Source organism: Papaver somniferum, chromosome 3 (genome assembly GCF_003573695.1).
Source record: "Papaver somniferum cultivar HN1 chromosome 3, ASM357369v1, whole genome shotgun sequence".
Classification (NCBI taxonomy): Eukaryota; Viridiplantae; Streptophyta; class Magnoliopsida; order Ranunculales; family Papaveraceae; genus Papaver; species Papaver somniferum.
In genome coordinates, this window is record NC_039360.1 from 191,671,589 (window position 1) to 191,688,065 (window position 16,477).

At 38.5% G+C, this 16,477-nt stretch overlaps 2 protein-coding genes and 1 long non-coding RNA gene across 3 annotated transcripts; 2 read left to right on the top strand and 1 right to left on the bottom strand.

Moving 5' to 3' along the window:
• Positions 1-2,590: 2,590 nt before the first annotated feature.
• LOC113360459 lies at positions 2,591-3,796 on the bottom strand. The gene is made up of 3 exons (XM_026603968.1): positions 3,654-3,796; positions 2,836-3,311; positions 2,591-2,672 (listed from the first exon to the last, which is right to left on the bottom strand). Exons 2-3 carry the CDS (start codon positions 3,309-3,311, stop codon positions 2,591-2,593), a joined length of 558 nt encoding a protein of 185 aa, XP_026459753.1. The 5' UTR covers positions 3,654-3,796.
• Positions 3,797-7,105: 3,309 nt separating this feature from the next.
• LOC113361982 lies at positions 7,106-8,772 on the top strand. The gene is made up of 7 exons (XR_003365472.1): positions 7,106-7,187; positions 7,326-7,383; positions 7,476-7,846; positions 7,962-8,021; positions 8,312-8,371; positions 8,475-8,573; positions 8,647-8,772. It is a non-coding gene; the product is annotated as an uncharacterized LOC113361982 (long non-coding RNA).
• A 2,535-nt stretch (positions 8,773-11,307) lies between these two features.
• Positions 11,308-12,446, top strand: LOC113360460. Its single transcript, XM_026603969.1, has 2 exons — positions 11,308-12,184; positions 12,268-12,446. The coding sequence occupies exons 1-2, from the start codon at positions 11,308-11,310 to the stop codon at positions 12,444-12,446; spliced, it is 1,056 nt and encodes a 351-aa protein (XP_026459754.1).
• Positions 12,447-16,477: the final 4,031 nt, after the last annotated feature.

A 16,477-nucleotide genomic window follows, 5' to 3' on the forward strand; every position in this document is an offset into this window, starting at 1 on the left:
GTCTGAGTTTATAGCCTTGGAGAAAGCTGGAGAGGAAGCTGAATGGATACGAGGTTTCCTGGGTGGAATTCCACTCTGGCCCAAGCCTGTGTCTTCGATCGCAATCCACTGTGACAGTCAAGCTGCTATTGGATGCGCAAAGAATAGTGTATACAACGGAAAGTCTATACATCTTCGAAGAAGACACAAGACAGTGAAACAACTACTCTCTACTGGCATCATCTCTATAGACTTTGTAAGGTCTAAAGAGAATATTGCATATCCTTTGACGAAAGGGTTATCTAGAGAGGTAGTTAGATCCACATCGAAGGGGATGGGACTCAAGCTCATAGAATAAATCGCCATGAAGGACACTCAACCTTGTGAATGGAGCTCCAAGAATAAGGTTCAATGAGACAACTAATTTTTGGTGATGTCAAGAGAGCACTATCTTTGTCCCTTCCTATGGTGTAACCGTATGATAGTGCTACCTGCATGTTTTAGGATGATCTGTCAAGATCTTAATGAGTTCCATGACTTTGCTTAAAGCGGAGTGTGGAAGGACACTCTTAATGGACTCACCTATGTGGATGTTGGAAGTAGGGACGTTTCCTATGAGAATTTGAGCTTTTTCTCTAGAGACATTCATTAAGTCCGGGATTTAGCCCACGACCAAAACGGGCACAACGGAAAGAGCTTGGCAGCTTTCTTTTTCTTTGAGACATCAAAGTGTGGTTGTTATTTCTGAATTGCACTCACTGTTGGCGGTTCAAGACATTGTGTTCACCGTAACAACAAGCAGTTCCGGTAACCTCTCACTAAGTTAAGGTTCAATCTCTGGGACACCTTAGCCTAATATTGATGTATTATGTTTTCTCGTATTTAGTCGATATGTTTTATCATTCATGTGAGGGATTGTTAGAAAAAACGGCTTTGTTATACCAAATTTGCATGGACTATGTTTTGATATCTAGACCTATTTCCCACTACTTGTTTTTTCATTTGAATAGATAAAACAATAGTCCCACATAGACTAAAATCTAAAGAGTTTTAGACTTAAATACCATAGAATTGGCTAAAAGGGCATGTCCCTTGGGTCATTAGACTTTTGTGTGAGGGGGGAAGGCCTAGACTAGGGAAAGGTTTCCTTTCCCGTACGCGCGGTGCTTCGCACAGAAGCACGCACGCCGCCGCCGTCGGTCGGGTCGGGTCAGGCTCGGGTGTGGGTGTGGGTTCATTAGATCCTATCTTTTTGCTAAAACTTTTGGTACGTGTTTGTCTTGCCTTCCTTGTCTGCACATGTTTGTCCTGGCTTTCTTGTCTGTACGTGTTTGTCTTGCCTTCCTTGTCTGCACATGTTTGTCCTGGCTTTCTTGTCTGTACGTATTTGTTTTGGCAACACTGTTTTTAACCAACACACTGCTCTAAGCCTGACAAAAGCAACACTGTTTTTAACCAAACATTACCAGTGACCAACACACTGCTCTAAGCCTCACAAAAGCAACACTGTTTTTAACCAAACATTACCAGTATTTCTGTCTTACGCATGGTTTTGTTGCATGCATTTTTCCTCTCGTTTGTAACGTCTTAAACACTATATAAGGGAGGAGTCTTGAGCTCTTTTGAGACACAACAGAGAAACATCTCTTCTTCTGCTCTCCCTCTGCTTTCAGAAAATAAGTTTTTATTTCTAGTTTCTCTGTTTTGAGCTTTTGCTAACACTGCCAAGTTATAAGGGTACTCTCTTTGTATGCTACATTGAGGGGTACTATCAGTAGTTGTATCCTGGAGGTGACTCGCCAACTGCTATAGCATCTCAGCGGAGTAACAGGCGATATTGCCTTTAGGACAGCGTATCGTATACGTGCCTCTACATTTTCTGTGCATCTCCAGCAACATCGGTTTGAGCTAAGTATCTTCTTCTCAGTTACATTATTAGTTCTATTTCCAACATCAAGATCTTTGAAAAGTGTCCTTTGTTGTGTGTTTGTCCAGCTAAAGGTAACTTGATGAGGGGTGGGTGTGTGGCAGTGTGGGGGTTTGTTTCTTATTAACACAGTTTTGTTTTGTTTCGTTTTCTTTCCTTTGTTTACTGTTAAATTTGATTTTTTTTCTTTTTCTGATCAGTAAATTGATTGAATTTTGGTATTTTTAATAGCATTCGATATGGTAAACTGATGAACCCATATCTTTTGTGCACGGTTTCCAGTTCTGTTAGCATTGGGAGTTGTTTTCTTGGGTCAATTTTGATTTTGGATTACTAAATTGACGGTGTTAATTAAGTTTAGGGGTTATCCTTGGTGAACTAAGTTCTTTAATATGATGCTTTTTTGGGGAGATTGGTGCATATTGGCAGGTCAGAGTAAAGGAAATAAGATTTTGTAGATAATAATTATGCAACAATCTGATTACGCAAACTTTATTTTCTGAGGTATGTTTGTTTTGAATTTGCAGTACCTTGCTTAGGAACTACATTAGGAAAAGCTTACCATGTTCATGTATCTATTTTCTGTTATTGCAGGATGAAATACATTCTTTTATATGCTGCTGGGGATCTATACTTTTCTGCTTCTGGTAATCATGCCAGAAATTTGATAGTGTGGTGATCATGCTAGACTATTTGATAGTGAGAGCACTCGTCGCAGGTATTTGTCCGCTTCAATTTTTCTTTGTTTTCACATTGCCAAACTAAGCTATTTGAACCATGTAGGGTGTATGAGAACAAATTCAAAGACTTGATAGTCCTATACCACTATGTTTAGCTAGGGCTGCACATACTCCAGTGCGGACCGGTTCTCTTATGGAACCGGTGTCTGTACTTGGTGTTGACCGGTACCTCTTTTTGAGTACCGGTACCTGTACTTGTACCTGTACCGCCGGTACCGGTTTTTTAACCTATCATAATTGTAAGTATGAGCAATAAGTTTACCATCCTGACCTGGTTTTGGGGGTGGCATCAACAGAGATGGTTGTCCCTTTTCTTTCTTCCTGTTAGGATTCTTTAGACATCTATTCAAATGCTTTCGCAATCCAGAAGTGCCATTATTGTCATTGTGAGCTTTGTATTTATTGTGGCAATAACGGCATTCAGCCCATTCATCATCTATCCTAGTCATTTCCAACCAAACAGATGATCTCACTCTGCCGTGCTTCTTTTTGCTATCACCAACTTCAACTGCTTCAGCTCTGCCTTTACTTGTTGGAGTTGCAGTTTCAGATTCATTTGTGTGAGATGCAGCTTGAGATGATGATCCAACTTCTGTTTGTTGAGTTGTACTTGTAGTTGGAGTTGCAGTTGCATTTGTAGTTGGAGTTGCAGTTGATGTGGTCATCTAACAAACATAAAACAGAACCAATTACATTCAGATTATACCAACATTCATTATAGAGTATTAGAAACAAATAATAATCAACCAATGGTATTATATATATGGTCATCTAGCAATGCAGTTAATGATGACTGAGCACTATGATGACTGAAAGAGTTCAAGTAATCTTTCACACTTCTTATTTTAAGGTTCAAGTAATCTATCAATCAGATTTAGGAGCCCTATATCTTGTTAGCTGAGCACTATGATGACTGAAAGAACTCATCATTTCCCCACTCATATCCCTGACTACAACGAAGATGACTGAAAGAGTAAAATTAATGAAATACAAGCTAGTTTACATACTCTGAAGTACTTTAAGTCTTTAATGGGTATTTTGTAACACCTGCTGCCCTGAAACAAATCACGATCCTTAAGCGTTCAGCGGTTCAGCCTGAAATTCATTTATAGTTAAAGAGGAAATTAACAAGTAAGTAAATTTGCACAAGAAACAGTAGTCAGTAAAGGTTCAAGTAAATTTAACAAGGAATAGCTAAACTGCATTGTGATCCATATCAATATGCACTGAACTCTTATTGCTTGTTTCTTTATATAAGAGTTGAGTAAAAATTGAGCTTACCACAAGCCATTGTGCAGTACTTGAGAACTCCAAAAATCTAATTCTTCCTTCTTCTCTGCTTTGGCCTTTGGACTAATCTTCTCAATATCTGAAAAAAAAAAATACAAACGAACTTAGAACATAAAACTGAAATTAGAAAAGGAATTCTACTGAGAGACAATCAGACAAACCAAAACAAAATAAAATGAAAAAATAAACCCTAAAAAAATCAATACAACCAGATATACAGTAACCCTAAAAAAATCAATACAATCAAAACTCGGATCATAAAACTGAAATTAGAACCATACCCATGATTTGAACTTCATAAAATCAAAAAGTTTGCTAGAGATTATGTCAAAAAAATCAATATTCAATACGAAAATCAATGTACAATCAAACGATTCAAAGTTTCAAAGCCTAAGGAGAAGAATACTGACCTGAATCCTGATAGAGATGGTGATCCACTGATATTACTGATATTCAATCTCGATTCAAACCCTAAGAGAATCGAGAAACTGATGCTGCCGCTGAGTGAGAAGAAGAGACGAAGAAGAAAGAAATGAAGAATGCTTCTTCATTTTCTTTTGTTCTCGACATCCTATATAGATCTCAACGGCTAGGATTAAAAACCTAGATAGATCTCAACGGCTAATAACAGCCGGTACAAATGGTCCGGTTCAAGTACGGTTCTCCCCAAGAACCGGTGTCTGTACCGGTCTAGTCCGGTTCTCAAATTTCAGAACCGGTGTCTGTATCGGTCAAGCCGGTTCCGGTTCGGTACAAGTCCGGTTTTTCCGGTTCTACTCCGGTTCAGGTCGTGTAGACCGGTTCTTGTGCAGCCCTATGTTTAGCACCAGGATGTGAATGATCGTTATTTATTCTAAATTTTGATTTTGGTAACTGATTGAATCGCATGCTTATTTTGTTATGAATTCAGCCGAAATTACAAACATCTCTAGCTAGATATTTTTACTTCAGTATTTTGTTAAGTATGAGCTCTCTCCCTTGGATATATGTATTGTCATGACAACTGTGTTAATACTTGACCATTGAATGGATTGATTTTGGTTTTGCAACTTATAATCAACCTGAAGTGAAGCTTCATGAAATTTCTGGCACCCCATTACAGACTTCTGCCCTTGGACGCCTTGGAGTTGGAGATCAGGACATCCAAAGAGGTTACTGAAAATTTCAAAATTTTACATTCGTTTCAGAGGTCTAGGAGAGATCTGTCAATAGTTATTATGTTGGAGATCTTTAGAAAACTGTAGACAGGTTTAACAACACAATCAGTAGGATTTAGTTTGATTGCTCATATTTGTGCAGGCTCTAGATGAGGCCAAGCTCGACAAGAGGAACTTATTAGCTATAACAATAAGAAAAACAAAAGAAAGGAACGACTTTTTATAACTTTCTCTGACAAGTATAATCTGTGACTACTGAGTATATTGTGCTGCTGGTGAGGAGAACCAACTGGAGCAATGGGAAAGGAATGAAGAAGGGAGAATGTTATTTTGATGAAGAAATAAATTGAAGCTGCTACAAGCCGAGATGTTGCAGCTGTTGTTAAGAAGAAAACTTTTGTTGAACGTTTCTATTGTTTATTTTGATTGTAAATTGAAGGTAGTTGAATGTTAATTGAATGTTTTAGTTGGTACCACTGAATTCTATCCATCCAATATCATATACGTAGGTAGGGAAACGAAAAATGTTAAATTGATTGAATTTGGTATTTGTTATGGCATTGAAAACGAAAAATGTTATGAATTTATGAATGGGTAATGTAGAAACACAAACAGAAGAATCAAGATCTTTGAAAAGTGTCTGTTGCTGTGTGTTTGTCCAGCTAAAGGTAACTTGATGAGGGGTGTCTGTGGGGGTTTGTTTCTTATTAACACAGTTTTGTTTCGTTTTCTTTCCTTTGTTTACTGTTAAATTTGATTTTTTTTTTTCTTTTTCTGATCAGTAAATTGATTGAATTTTGGTATTTTTAATAGCATTCGATATGGTAAACTGATGAACCCGTATCTTTTGTGCAGGGTTTCCAGTTCTGTTAGTCATGACACTGATCAAGATAATGGTGAGGTGAATAAAACTATCTATACTCTCTGGCTGTTTTGGTAACCAAAGAAATTTGTAGTTCTGACTAATTGGTAGTGGTCAGTAGGTTCCAATTGGAACTGGAGAAGTTGTTTTCATATATCTACTTACAAATTTATGGAACCAATATGTGTGCAGGCTGTAGGGGATGTTGGACAACCTCATGGGCAAGGCTCAAAAAGGTGTTGTCGCAAGTTGAATGAGCTAAATGATATAGAGACGGGAAAATCTCACATGGTTAAGATGAGAGTCTTGCACCAGTGACAGAGATGGATTTTCAGGTCAAGTAAAGAAGTTACCAGCAATCTGCTCCTCCTGGACGAAAATGTAAGGACTCCACATTGTGATTATCTTTTCAGAATTTAGATTTATGCACGTCATATTGTTCAGTAGGTTCCAGTTGGAACTGGAGTTGTTGTTTTCCTAGATCTACTTACAAATTTATGGAACCAATATGTGTGCAATTGTGATCCTCAAATCCCGTAATCGAGACACCCTGGCAATGAGAAAAGTTGTGGTCTGCACCCTGGCAATATTCTTATTTATGCATCTCCTATTCGTAGGCTCCTTTTTGCTTGCAGCCTCTGTAAGTACTCAATCAGGTGGGGTCTATGTTTCCATTCTTGAAGTAAAGGTAGAAAAGCTTATCCCCTTGTGTCATGTAATTCAATCCTTTAAGTGTTAAGAAATCATATTTGTTGTCTTCGCTCAAATGGCAGAGCACATGGCTTTCACCCATGATTGTTGTGGGTTCGAATCCCACAGATGGCTTGGTTATATGAGTAAGCCAAAACCAAAACTGGTTTAAACTCTTGATTTTGATTTCCTTCTTTAACTGGATTTGTAATTTAACTAATAATAATAAAATAAAAAACAAAAGATTTCCTAATTTAACAAGATTCCCTAATCAAGGAATCAAAACCAGTTATAACTCTAGATTTCCTAAACCTCGCAGTTCTCCTATTTATCCTCTATATACACGTTTTTTAGCTGAACTGGCTTTCCTGATCTTAACAGTTTTCCCATATACTCTATATATATACACCTTAGCTAGCTATTTGCACCGTCATGCAGAACTATTGGCATTGGAAAGTGCTCCGTTTACGATTATACCTTTGATCTAGGTCTGGCACCATCTTGGAGAAGCATAAATTGTCATTAAGCATTGTGGAACAGAGGTATTGTAATTATGAGATGAGCATTCGATTGTGTAGTTTAAATTTCTCTATTAAGGTCCGGTTTTTTTGTTTGAATTTTTATTGAAGTTGGTTTGTCTGATTGATTTTTCTGTTTGGTATAATCTTTGTATGTTTCAGGGGGAAGTTAACTCTTCCTGAGCATGATTAAATATGCAAGCAACTACCAAAAATCAGCGTAAATTTCTGTAATCTATATTCTTATACAGGTTATAATAAGTAGAATTAATTATGAAAACCAGAAAATAATGTTGTGTTTAATTTACACAGGCAGCATCTTTAGGTCAGAAAGCACGATGGGAGAGAGAGACGAGAGAAAGAAAAACTTCCAAAAAGGGAACCATCACGGGTAACACGTTAATTCTGATTCTAATTCTGCTGAAGAATAAAAAGAAGAATTGAATAAATAGATTTAGACTCTGTTCTGTTTAAATTTTTAATAGGCACGCTCACAGGCAAGAAAAGCATATCGTCAAAGAGTTAAACAAGGCGAAGCTAAACAAGCCAATGATATTCTCATTCAGCAAGGCGTTATTCCCACGACTCATCTTCAACCTGATCAGTCATGCGGTATCGATCAGCAAGGCGTTTTTCCCACGACTCTTCTTCAACCTGATGAGTCATGCAGTAATGAAGGATACGTAAGTTTAAAAAAAAATGCAATAGAGCATTATTTAGAGAAAATGTTATCTATAACTTTTTTCTTTTAAAGCATTCTTATATACAACTGATTTTACATTAATTTGTATTTGACAGTTTACTCAGGAATTATGCAGTGAGGGCGCTCGTAATGAATTTGTACTAGAAAGAACGAAGGTACTTTATGTCCAATTTTATTGTTACTTGCACAGTCAGAACTAAGGAGTCAAAAGAGATGCAAACCACTAATTAAATACAACAGCTCTAACTGATCAAAACCAACCACCAAACAAGTGATGAACAACATTGATGTTCGGTTGTTGTTGTTTTCTTTACAGAGCTGCTAACTGATTCGTTTAGTTTAGGTTTCAGCATGTAACATACCTTAAACTGGCAGATGTTCACAGCGAAAACTTAACTCAGTGAGTGTTTGAGAAGTTAAATAATGTAGTTGCTTCATTTTACAGGAAAGGCGGCGCTCCTCCCAGCAACAACGCCGTAACAAAGAATTAGAACAGCCAACAAAAGTATATTTTTTGATGGCCAATTTTTCCATAGTTGCAGTAAATTTATGTTGAAAGATTATTCACTTAGGATATTGATTAAATTTGTATTCAAAATCTACACAAGGTGCAAGCACATAGAGAAGTGTGTTCCTTGGCGCAAAAGAAACGTCGTGCACGAGAGAATAAAGAAAAAGAACAGCAGCCAAAAAGAGAACCATCAAAGGTATAATTCTAATTTGTAACCAAGATATATTTATGTAGTGAAACCGTTTCTAACACCTATTTACAATCTTCAGCTTGGCGAGAAAAGCATGTCTTGAAAGAGGTAAACAGAGTCAGCAAATAGAAGAAGACAGTGATACTATCATTGAACACAATGTTCAAACAGAATGTGAACAAACACACAAACAAACGCGGTCCTCGGCGCAGAAACCCCGTCGTTCGTGAGAGAAACGATTAAAATCACATGAACAACAACAAGATATGCAGATTCAGGGACAATTACAGGCAAGTATAATGATGAGATTTTGCTGCTTATTTATTCATGATTTTTTAAGTGCTGCCATGGATTTAATAACTTTGGTACTTGCAGAATACTCGGTACACAAAAAAAAGGGAAAACTGTTGAATCCTCTATGAACTTGCAGAATACTCGGTGCACAAAAAAAAGGAATACTGTTGAATCCTCTCTGCTAAATAAAGAGACAACAGATCCAGATTTTGAGGCTTCGTGCGGGGATCAGGTAAATTTAAAATTGATGGGAACAGTCGTGAATTTTTGCCTGAGCTGATTATTGCACCAGAAAATATTGTGGATCCACTACTAAGGCCTCATTGCGAATTGGTCATCTTGGGAAATTTGGGAAATACGTTCCTTTTGAATTCAGTGTTAGATAATGGTGCTTTACCAATCAATTTCATACTGAATACACTACAGCGACCTTTGTATAAATATCCAAGGTCCAAACTAAAAGCATAGGTGACACTTCGCATAGAGTCCGTACAGTTGAAAATTCAACTATCTCTTAGTCACCTAACTTTGAACACTGTATTGATATGTTTTTGTACACCAGTGGAAATAGTTTGATTTATTTTATGCAAAATCTTCTAATTTTTTATGATCTATGAAATTCATAGATTAGTGTGCTAAACCGGTTCTAAGCAATAATAATGTGTACTTTCAATTTATTGCAGATGAATTTACCTGGAGTGGAGAGGAATACGCAGATAGATTCATACCGTGTAGTATCCACTGAAAATGAACATGAAATGTAAAACTAAGATTTGAAACTACTACTCTTATAAGTTAATTATGTTAAAGTGTAGTTTTAACGATTTGCTTTGTTATTTGTTTTAAAACAGGTCATTTCCACCTCCAGACATATCGTCCGATGATTATAGTGATTATTATTATTCTTCGGATGACAGTGTGCACAGTCAATCCAAAAATTAATTATGTTAAAGTGTAGTTTTAACGATTTGTTTTGTTATTTGTTTTAAAACAGGTCATTTCTACCTCCAGACATATCGTCCGATGATTATAGTGATTATTATTATTGTTCCGATGACAGTGTGCACAGTCAATCCAAAAATTTACCTAAGGCGGTTAGAAAAGCTCGCAGAAAAGCTGCTGGTGTTGATGAGAATGGTCGAAATTATGTTGGGAAAATGGATGTTCAATGTCCATTTTGTGGCGCATTGCATTTGATTGATGAAAAAACATCTGATTCATCTTTCATAAATCCCAAATTCAGCAAATGTTGTCACAAAGGGAAAGTGTAACTACCAGCACTTCGTGAACCTCCTCCGGAACTAAAAGAGTTAGCTGAAGAAGATGATGATCGTTCAAAAGACTTTAGAGAAAATATCAGAAGTTACAATGCTGTTAATGCCTATACAAGTCTAGGATGCAAATACGATACAAGAGCCAAACAAGGTAGGGGTCCGCCAAGTTTTTTGATTCATGGAGAATTGCGACATTACAGTGGTTCTTTGATGCCAGCAAAAGAAGCTGAAGCTATTTGCTCGCAGTTGTTCTTATATTATCCAGCTCATGCATTGGCCATACGTGAAAAAATAAATCCACATCTAAGTAGAGAAGTTCTTAAAACAATTCAAGATACACTACTGCAGCACAACATATTCTCTCCATTATATCGCCAAGCACATGAAATTTTGAAAGATAGACAGGCTTCATCTGATGAACTTGTGCAAGTTTCTCTTCATTTTAATGAGAATTCTGATAAGAGACGTTACAATCTGCCGGCTGTAGAAGAAGTATCTGTCATCGTACCTGAAAAGCCTAGCGACGTAACAACAACTCGCGATATTCTATTGCACCTAAAAGACGGAAGCGGATTCACATGAATAGATGAATGTCATCACAAGAATAGATGAATGTCATCCTGCATATCTACCTTTGCACTATGTTTTGTTATTCCCTTATGGTGAACTAGGGTGGAGTACCGAACTCGCGCAGTGGGACGGAAAAAACTACACAGATACAAGATTGAGTCATATGCAGTTCTTCGACTACCGACTTTTCCAGCGGAAATCAGAATATTCGACAATTCTGAGAGGAGGAAAGCTTTTCCAGGAATTCTTAGTGGATGCATGGGCTTCGACTGAACAGAATCGTTTAGATTGGCTAAGGTTTAACCAAGGGAAATTGCGCGCAGATCATTATGCTTCCATAATAAAAATGAAAGAATCCGGAGTAAAGCCTAATCACACCGTGTGTTCTGCCATCATCACATATTCGAAGTCCAAGACAAATGTACGAGATCTACCAAGACTCGATGGCAATTACACGGTTTAACCATCATCCCGATATTTTTCTGGCAATGACTGCAAATCCGAACTGGACAGAAATAAAGGATGAGCTTAAATCACATCAATATGCATAAGATCGTCCTGATTTAGTGGCACGAGTTTTTGAATTGAAAAGGAAAGCGTTAATGAATGAGATAACTAAAAAGAATGTGTTTGGAGAAGTTGTCGCACATGTGCACACCATAGAATTTCAGAAACGTGGACTGCCGCATATGCATGCGTTAATATTCTTGGAGAAGTCACAGAAAATATGTACGGTTGAACAGGTAGACAAATTTGTTTCAGCCGAACTTCCGGACGAGAAAGAAAACCCAATACTCTTTGATACAGTGAGGAAATGTATGGTGCACGGACCATGTGGTGATAGAGATCTAGAGTGGCCTTGCATGAGAGAAGGAAAATGTACTAAAAATTACCCAAAAAAATACAATGATGCTACGTGTTTAGATGGTGGAGGGTACCCAGTCTATCGGCGACGGGATAATGGAAAGGAAGTAATCGTTCGCAATAGACGCAAGGCATACAATACTGATGTTGTACCTTACAATCCACATTTATCGAGAATGTTCAACTGCCATATAAATGTTGAAGTATGTGCTGGCATAAGAGCAGTCAAGTACATAAATAAATACATCTACAAAGGATATGATAAAACAACAGTTGTTGTTGGACCAAAAGATGAGGTTCAAATGTATATAGATGCAAGGTATATTGGACCTCCTGAAGCTGCATGGCGTTTGTACGGTTATTCAATGCATAAGGAACATCCGCACGTCGAAAGATTGGCAATTCACTTTCCCGGGAAGCAAAAAATTATCTACGAATCAGCAGGGACAATAGACGATGTTGCGGAAAAAGCTGAGAACTATAAGTCAACGTTAATGACTTACTTTGAGTATTATGCTGAAAATCCAACAACACCCGCATATACGTACCACAAGTTCCCACAACACTTTGTGTGGCTTGATGACCACAACACTTTGTGGACAATTAGGCAACAGGGTTTGCAATTGCTAGAGTGTATTTTGTTTCTCCCAGTGCCGGAGAATTATTCTACTTGAGATTGTTGTTGACCGTTGTTCCAGGTGCCAATTCGTTTGAGCAACTAAAAATAGTGAAAGGAGAATTGCATCATACGTTCAAGAAAGCCTGCATTGCACTTGGAGTACTAGCAGATGATGGTGAATGGCTAGAATGTCTTGAAGAGACTGGATATCCAAACCGGCAACCAACTGAGGAATCTATTCAAGATCATCTTATCTGATTGTAATCCAACTGAACCAGAAATATTGTGGGCGAAGTTTGGCTTGAAAATATGCGATGATCTTGCAAACCGATTGAAAACAGTGTTTGACATTCCAAATCCAACGGATGAACAGACATTGTACTATGGATTGTTCCTATTGGATAAATTGCTTCGTGTAGGAGGTAAAAAAACTAAAAGATTTTTCTACAATGCCGTGGCCGAAAGAAAATTGGGGTAATTCTTTTGGAAACAGATTGATATGCGAACATAGACTACTTCAATCTGCAATAAAAGAACCAGAACTTCGGCGAAATATTGCAGGCTTAAACCCGGAACAGTTGTCCGCGTACAATACAATAACAGAGTCTGTTGAAAAAATGGATGGTCGTACCTTTTTTCTAAACGGCAGTGCAGGAACAGGAAAAACATTTTTATACAACACAGTAGCTGCGAGTTGTCGACTCAGAGGAGACATAGTTCTCACCGTTGCGTCATCAGGTACTTCTTCTTCATTGCTTTAAGATGTGCAACATGCTTCTCATAGAGAAATTAACTCACAAAAACCTCAATGTTAATAATGTCATATCTGACAATACGACCAGAAGTATATATACCTATAAAACCACATTATATTAATGGTTTTAAAACAACATGAATTTCACTGAATATTGCTTCTATGAATTAATCATTAGATGTTAGTTCCAAAATTCCCATGAAAAAATTAATGATTAAAGAATCTGAGAATGGCAATTCAGAAAATAATTGTTGTCACAACCAATCTAAGAACCACTCTAATATTGACTAACTAATTTCGACGAAAGAAATGCCTAATTATGAATGATAACTAATGTATCTTTTATTTGTCTGAGCTACAAAACACATTGTTATTTTGAGTTAATATGGATTATTATTTTGCTAAAACTATATTAATTAGTGTAATATATTTTAGAATATGTTTAAGCAAACTAACCGATGCACAACTGGTAACATCCTTTGTCTTTTAACATGTCAGTGTTCATTCGTTTAGTTGAATCTGTATTTAGAGCCTAACATAGTTCTCACCGTTGTATAATCAGTTATTGCTTCATTACTTTTGGTGGGTGGTGGAACTGCGCATTCGACTTTTAAAATTCCGATAGAGATAAATGAAACCAGTGTATGTTCGATTCCCAAACAGAGTTCAACAGCTAAGTTTCTTAAAGAAGCGAAATTGATTATATGGGATGAAGTACCAATGCAACATAGATTTTGTGTGGAATCGGTCAATAGATTACTTAAGGATATCCGCGTAAACGAATTAGCTTTTGGAGGTATTACTGTTGTTATGGGAGGAGATTTCAGACAAACTTTGCCAGTTATACCAAATGGAGGTCGTGCAGATGTTGTGGGTGCATGTGTTAGAAGATCTGTACTTTGGAATAATATAACCGTTCTAACACTTACGAAGAATATGCGTCTTGATCTACAAGATCTAGAAAACAAAACTTTTTCAGAATTCTTGCTCAAGGTAACATTCTCTGACATTGCATTTTAAAGATAACACCTAAAATTCAGATTTGAACAGTTATTTTACTTACGCTATACATATGTGATAGGTCGGGACAGAACCAGAAGAAAAAGTTCAACTACCTTTATCGGTGAATAGATGCAAAGACACGGAGGATTTGATATGCAAGTTGTATCCCCGTTTGCCCAAAATTCATCCCCATTCAACATCCAGCCAGGTATCCGAGGAGGAGCTAACTGAGAGAATAATTCTATCAGCATGCAATGATGATGTTAATGAAATAAACATGGAAGCATTGAATATTTTAGAAGGAGAAACCTTCACTTATTTGGCTGCGGACAAATTGAATCCGGATGAAAGCGGTGGAATCCCAAATTTCACTAATGGATTTGTACAAAATTTGAATCCACCAGGATGCCATTGTTCAAGCTACATCTTAAAATTGGTTGTCCAATTATCTTCATGAGAAATCTTGCTCCATCAGAGGGTCTTTGCAATAGTACTAGGCTATTGGTAACTTCTTGCGGTAGACATGTGTTGATGGTGGATTTTCATTTAAGGCTAAAATTGTAAAAGACAAAATTATGCGTTGACGTCCTGCAAAGGATCAAGCCACTGATAAGTGATGAATACTTCTCCACTTTACTAATTCACCTAGAATGGAGCATATGGCAACAATCCTGGTATTCTGTGAATTTATAGCATTATCAATTAATGCATGATCAGTCTTGTATTTTCTGTGTTGTTCCTGTTGAACTCTCATTATTGGTGCGACATGACGACTGAGTGCTGCTCTCAGCAGAGTAACACGAATCTCCAAGTGTCACTAATGAGGCATGCACGAAATACCCGTACAGGCTACAACTCTCGATGTGTTATACTAGCCGATTGATCATACATCTCTCGGTGTGTTATACTAGCCCGATCGAGCATCTGGACTGTCCATCTCAGTCTCAGAAATAATCACGACCACGCAAGTTGGCCGCATGATTTAACCAGCCTAGAAGATCCTCAGCAGGAGCAGGCTACCACCTTAATGACCACCAGTGGGCCCGCTTATGACCTGGTTGGTCGAATACCTACCATGCCTCCCAAACTACCACCGAACACCAGCCTGAAGTTAGATGTCCAGGCTAGTATGGAGCGGCTTGAAGGAGTCGTACGAACAAAGGCCGCCTAGACAGTCTCAAATTCATCACGTCGGTCCAACTTCACCGGCATAGTTGGACGGCGTAGATCGTCCCATGGACGGTTGGACAAGCGTTGTCCTGCACACCGGCATGCCCCCTTCATTCCTGCATAATCGATCTTCCCCTTACCTAGACACATAATCACGTACAGTTGCCCGAAGTTTGGCCGACGTGAGGTTCAAAGGGTCGCAGGAAATTCCACTAAAGGTCTTAAATTGATAACGACCATCCAACTTCACCAGCATGATTGGATGGCTTAGATTAGACCTATAACCGCCAGACAGGTATTGGCGTGTTCACCACTGGCCCAATGTGGGTCCCACACGATCGACCTCTCCAGATGAGGGGTGTAGGGTGCAATTTCGGTCGGCCAAACTAGCATGCACGCAACCGGCCGAAAACCCTAATTAGGGTTTGCGACATGCATATGTCGCAAATTGATCGCGAGCGTCCATTTTCGCCAGCTTGGATGAAGGGTCCAGGAATAGACTAAGCAGGTCCGGAGAGTATCAACATGATTAATGTGGACCCATCTATCTCCATGTCCGACCGACCAAGACAAACCATGGCTAGGTGTCTCAATTCGTACGCCCAAACTAGGCATGGTCGCGCGGTTTTCTATTGCAAACAGATCTCGGCCACTCAACTTTACCGGACAAATGGAGTGGCTTAGATCGCATATTCATGGGACAGCGAGGTACGGACGTGTACACCGGCATGCCGTCTACACGCATGACCAATCGGTCTTTCCAAAAATGCGTCCCATGCTTGGATTCGACCAAGCTAAAAGTTGGTGTTTGAGCACCTCCTAAACCCTAATCCAACGGTCGCAGATGTGGGTCGCAAGTCATCTCGTCCGTCCAACTTCGCCAGCTTGGACGGACAGCCTAAGACAGGAGTTAGGCGACCAGTGAGGCATCACCACGATCACCGTCCACCACTCTTCCACACAGAGTGATCGTCCAAGTCAGGGCTTACCTGTACAGCCTCCAAACGATCACTCGAGGATGGTCGGAAGTGATGCTATTTTAAGACACTTAATCGTGACTTACTCCGTTAAGCCTTAAATAGCGATGCTTCATACGTGCTGAATATATTCGATGCATTACATTCATAGAATACACACGATATTTCATAAATATCGACTTCCTAAATAACTTAGTTATTTAATCTCGCATCACATGCTACCTTTTGTGGTTCCCATGATCCACACACTCGAGACATTAATCATGTCACAAACTGGGGGATACTTACTGGGGTATTGTTCTGGTGGTTTACAGCGTGCAGCACACAACGCGCCATCAAAAGAACGTGTCAGGAAGTCATGGACGGTTAGTGATGATGGGAGAAGT

What these genes read in the sequence shown, in the direction of transcription:
- LOC113360459 (XM_026603968.1), bottom strand. Translation starts at nt 3,311, where the DNA reads ATGACCACATCAACTGCAACTCCAACTACAAATGCAACTGCAACTCCA. An exon ending in CGGTACAGGTACAAGTACAG is followed by an intron (nt 2,673 to 2,835) that starts GTACCGGTACTC and finishes TGGTTCAAATAG; the next exon opens with CTTAGTTTGGCAATGTGAAA.
- LOC113360460 (XM_026603969.1), top strand. Translation starts at nt 11,308, where the DNA reads ATGAATGAGATAACTAAAAAGAATGTGTTTGGAGAAGTTGTCGCACAT. An exon ending in GTGGACAATTAGGCAACAGG is followed by an intron (nt 12,185 to 12,267) that starts GTTTGCAATTGC and finishes CCGTTGTTCCAG; the next exon opens with GTGCCAATTCGTTTGAGCAA.